The sequence below is a fragment of the Chaetura pelagica genome, unplaced genomic scaffold (assembly GCF_000747805.2).
Source record: "Chaetura pelagica isolate M959 unplaced genomic scaffold, ChaPel_1.0 scaffold275, whole genome shotgun sequence".
NCBI classification, from domain to species: Eukaryota; Metazoa; Chordata; class Aves; order Apodiformes; family Apodidae; genus Chaetura; species Chaetura pelagica.
In genome coordinates this window covers 9,178,843-9,183,422 of record NW_009953486.1, presented here as the reverse complement: position 1 = coordinate 9,183,422, position 4,580 = coordinate 9,178,843, and the positions used below count along the sequence as shown (strand labels likewise).

Below are 4,580 nucleotides of genomic sequence, written 5' to 3'. Positions count from 1 at the left end.
TGCTGAACCCTGAAAACCCCCGGGGGACCTTCCTGGTCCGGGAGAGCGAGACCACAAAAGGTGAGCAGGGCTGGGGGTGGGGGGGACACAGCCTGGGGGAGCACGTGGGGATCCCAGTCCCCTCAGTCACTTTGTACGCTCCCAGTTCCCCCTGCTTGGGCAGATGGGGAGGGAGAAGTAGGCAAAGGTCGTGCTTTGCAGACAGGAGCCGATGCTGGGGGGGGTGTGAGCGATGCCCCTGGGCACGGGCAGCCTGGGGGGGCCTCCTGCCAGTGCTGGTCCCCAGGGAGCAGTGCTCGCCCTTCAGACACACAGTTCAGCTCAGGGAAGGGTGAGAGCCCCACCACCCCAGGCAGCACCACCAGGCAGGATTCTCTTTTTTTAAAGTTTGTTTTTTTCACAGCCCCAAGTAGATGTTTTTTGGTTTTTTTCCTGGTTCCTGTGTAGTGGCAAAACCTGGAACGTGTGCTTCCTGGGAAAGCAGGCAGAAGTACTGATGAATCTTTGGGTCCTTCTTTCAAGTCTAGCAACTCTTTATCCTTGTTTTGTGCCTCCCAAAAGCACAAGTTGTGATTTCTGCAGTTTGGCTGCCTGAGGTTGCTGTTTCTTCCCTAGATACGTGGTTTTGTTTGGCTCCAAACACGCCTTTGGGATAAAGATCCTTGATGTTCCTTTCTGGTTTGATGCCTTGAACTTGCCAGTATTGATTTTATTCTGGTGGAAACAGCTTGTCCAAGCAGCAGCATTTATCTTCCTTGCTGTTCTTTGCAGCCCCAGCAGCTGGAGAGAAGGACAGGCAGGGCTGGGGGGCTTGTGGGGGAGTGATGTCCCTTACAGCACATCCCATGGGAATGCTGAGCCAGCTCTTGGCTGCCAGGGCTGGAGGAGCAGCAGGGATCACTGTGCCCAGATGACTGACCTGACAGCCCCCTCCACTGGCTGGTGGCAAGCTTGGCAGAGCTGCCCTGCCAGCAGGGGCAGCTGGAGGCTGTGACCAGGTGGCAGGGCTGTCCCCAAGGGCCACATGTCACCCCTCCCTGGCACGAGGTGCCAGCTCCCCCTCCCCAGCCTTTGGGTGGGACCAGCACCCTGCGTGCCCAGCCCTCCTCCCCTATGCCCACCCCCCCCAGGTGGGACCTGCAGCACATCTCCCCCCATCCCTCCCTCCTGCCCACAGGTGCCTACTGCCTCTCTGTCTCCGACTTCGACAACGCTAAGGGGCTCAACGTGAAGCACTACAAGATCCGCAAGCTGGACAGCGGCGGCTTCTACATCACCTCCCGCACCCAGTTCAACAACGCAGCAGCTGGTGGCCTACTACTCCAGTGGGTAGCCACCCGGGGTCCCCTGGGGGTCTGGGTGACACCCTGGGTGCTGTGCCTGTCCTCGCTGCGGGACGGGTCAGTCAGTGTGGGGCTGGAGGACTCCAAAACAGTTTTTGGGGACCCTAATAAGAAGCTGCTTGGGTTTTAGGGAAGAGGGTTTGGGTCCCTGAGGTGTTTTTGTGGGGTAAAGACATCGCGTGCCTCAGTGTCATCCTGGTGTTGTCCCTCCTGTGCTAGAACACGCTGACGGTCTGTGCCACCGTCTCACCAACGTCTGCCCCACGTCCAAGCCCCAGACCCAAGGCCTTGCCAAGGATGCCTGGGAAATCCCCCGGGAATCGCTGCGGCTGGAAGTCAAGCTGGGACAGGGCTGCTTCGGAGAGGTGTGGATGGGTAAGGATCATTCCTTTCCCTCTGTCCCCTCTGTGTCACCACCTGCAGGTGCCTGAAGCCTGCAGTGGGGTGGGGGAGCAGGCGAGGGACACTGTCCCCTGCCCAGTAAGTGTGTCCTGAGCGGTGTGTCCTGTGCCACAGGGACCTGGAACGGCACCACCCGGGTGGCCATCAAGACGCTGAAGCCTGGCACCATGTCCCCAGAGGCCTTCCTGCAGGAGGCCCAGGTCATGAAGAAGCTCCGGCACGAGAAGCTGGTCCAGCTTTACGCTGTGGTTTCAGAGGAGCCCATTTACATTGTCACTGAGTACATGAGCAAGGGTGAGCACGGGAAGGGTACCAGGGGGTGGCTGAGGGGCTCTGCTCCTCCGGATTGCTGTGACCATGGTCTTCCTCACAGGGAGCCTCCTGGACTTCCTGAAGGGGGAGATGGGGAAGTACCTGCGGCTGCCCCAGCTGGTGGATATGGCGGCTCAGGTGGGTTTGTGCATCTCTGGAGCCTCCTGCCTCCCCTTCTGAGGGCACTGGCTGCCCCAGCACCTTGCTGGACTCTCGTGGTCATCCCCTGCTGAGTGGTGGGTACTCCACAGCCTCACTCAGGCGGGTGCCACCATCCTGCTGGCTGCTCAGCCCGGAGCAGGGTTGCATTCAGGGACCATCATTTGGCCAGTTCCTGTTGCTGCCAGCTGTCCCTGGCCAGCAAACCTGCCTCTGCCTGGGTTTTCTTGAGCACCCACCTATTCCTGCACCTCAAATGGGGTCCTGCTGCAGAGCTGTTCCCCTTGGTGATGCTGGATGTCCCCAAGGGACCCTTGTGTCACCTGCCAGCCTGTGCCCCATGTGCTGGTCCCCACAGATTGCATCTGGCATGGCCTATGTGGAGAGGATGAACTACGTCCACCGGGACCTCCGGGCAGCCAACATCCTGGTGGGGGAGAACCTGGTGTGCAAAGTAGCTGATTTTGGCTTGGCACGCCTCATCGAGGACAACGAGTACACTGCTCGGCAAGGTGAGTGCCCAGGGCTGCTGCTACCATGCCCAGGCAGGTGGCACCAGAGCTGTGGCCACTGGTCCCTCATCCCTAGGCGTGTGTGTTGATTCTCAAGCTGTCATGTGGTTGCATGGGGGTCCCAGAGGCACCACAGGGCCAGGAGCAGCCTCTCACCCTGCCTTTCCATCCAGGTGCCAAGTTCCCCATCAAGTGGACAGCCCCTGAAGCTGCCCTGTATGGCAGGTTTACCATCAAGTCAGATGTCTGGTCCTTTGGCATCCTCCTGACCGAGCTGACCACCAAGGGCAGAGTGCCCTACCCAGGTGAGGGCTGGCACCTGCTGGCAGAAGCCCTATCTCCATTGTGGTGCCCCAGCACAGCTCCCTGTCCCCAGTCCTTGCCCCTGGCACCCCATAGTCCCCCAGAGAAGCAAACCAATGCAAAGTTTCTCCTGCAATTTAGGCAGGGAGGGTGGACTCGGGGCTGAGCTTCTCCTGCCCAGCTCTCCTGCCTGGCTGGAGGCAGGGTCACAGCCAGCCTGTCCTTCAGTAGTCCCTGGGCAAGGTGACAGGCTGGCAGGGATGCTGGAGGGTTCCTCTGTCACCAGGGTTGCCCATTAGACTCACCCCAGCACAATGCCCTCGGTGTCACCTCTGGGAAAGGTGGAGTGCAGGACCTGGCCTTGCTCTCTAATCAGTGCCACGTCTCCTGTGGCTGCACACAGGGATGGTGAACCGGGAGGTGCTGGACCAGGTGGAGCGGGGGTACCGCATGCCCTGCCCGCCCGAGTGCCCCGAGTCCCTGCACGACCTCATGTGCCAGTGCTGGCGGAAGGACCCGGAGGAGAGACCCACCTTCGAGTACCTGCAGGCTTTCCTGGAGGACTACTTCACCTCGACAGAGCCCCAGTACCAGCCTGGAGAGAACCTATAGACCCGGAGCTGCTCCTGGCACCAGGGACGTTGCCGTCCTGGCCTCCCTGCAGAGGGGCTGGTTCCTGTGGGGCAGCCCCAGAGCGGGATGGGGCATCGCCTCCAGCTGTGGCCAGGGGAGGTGCTGGGTCCCTCTGTCAATCATTAAGACTTCTGGCCTGTGTTTAACCAAGAGGTGCCATCCCACGGGCAGGAGGAGCCTGTGGGCACCAGCAGAGCTGGCTCGGGAGGGCAAGCAGAGCATCTTCCACTGAGAGACTTGGCTTTTGGGAGACCTTTCCCCCCAGAAGCTCTGGGGTGAGCCCAGAGGCACTGAGGAACAGCATCACCCCACCTTGGATGTGCCGCCTCCATTCCCTGCACCCCCTTTCTAAATCAGCACAAAAGTCCCTGCCCTTTTGCCCTCCCCACCATCCCTGCCTTGGCTCCGATTCCCTGAGGGTGCTGGCAGAGACCTGTCACCCCGGGGAAGGCACAGTCCCGGGCTGGTTTGGACAGGGTGGATGTGGTGGTGGCAGGGTGGGTGGCAGTGGGATGCCAGCAGCCCCCCTTCCTCGGGTGTCCCCCTGCCCTTGTGGCAGGGCTCTGTGGCTGAGCTGTGCCAGCAGGCACCAGAGGTGTGACACGTGGCTGCTCGTGGCTCTGGTGACTGCCCCATGGGAACACTTGGGTGCACGTTCCAGGCTCCCAGCTGCATCTGTCCCCACAGGGGACCCATCTCATCTCTCCTGGGAGCAGCACAGGGGGTGCTGGCAGAGCCCTTGCCCTACCTGTGGCCAGCCCCACTGCCCTGGCTGCACCTTCTCCCAGCAAGTGCTCCTGGTCTTCCAGCTGCCCCCCAGGAAGCACTACAGCCCCCCAGCCACCCTCCCCAGCTCCCACCAGCAGTGTCCCCTTGCCTGGCCCTGCCACCAAAACTGGTGATGCCGCCGGGCCCG

The 4,580-nt window shown here is 61.2% G+C and overlaps 1 protein-coding gene across 1 annotated transcript in view; it reads left to right on the top strand.

Moving 5' to 3' along the window:
* Positions 1 to 3,643, top strand: part of SRC (SRC proto-oncogene, non-receptor tyrosine kinase) — an 11,978-nt gene extending 8,335 nt beyond the window's left edge. Inside the window, 9 exon segments of the mRNA XM_009998792.1 lie at positions 1 to 60; positions 1,178 to 1,298; positions 1,300 to 1,325; positions 1,563 to 1,718; positions 1,860 to 2,039; positions 2,119 to 2,195; positions 2,575 to 2,728; positions 2,902 to 3,033; positions 3,435 to 3,643. Of these exon segments, the coding sequence (XP_009997094.1) occupies positions 1 to 60; positions 1,178 to 1,298; positions 1,300 to 1,325; positions 1,563 to 1,718; positions 1,860 to 2,039; positions 2,119 to 2,195; positions 2,575 to 2,728; positions 2,902 to 3,033; positions 3,435 to 3,643 (1,115 nt within the window).
* The last annotated feature ends 937 nt before the right edge of the window (positions 3,644 to 4,580 follow it).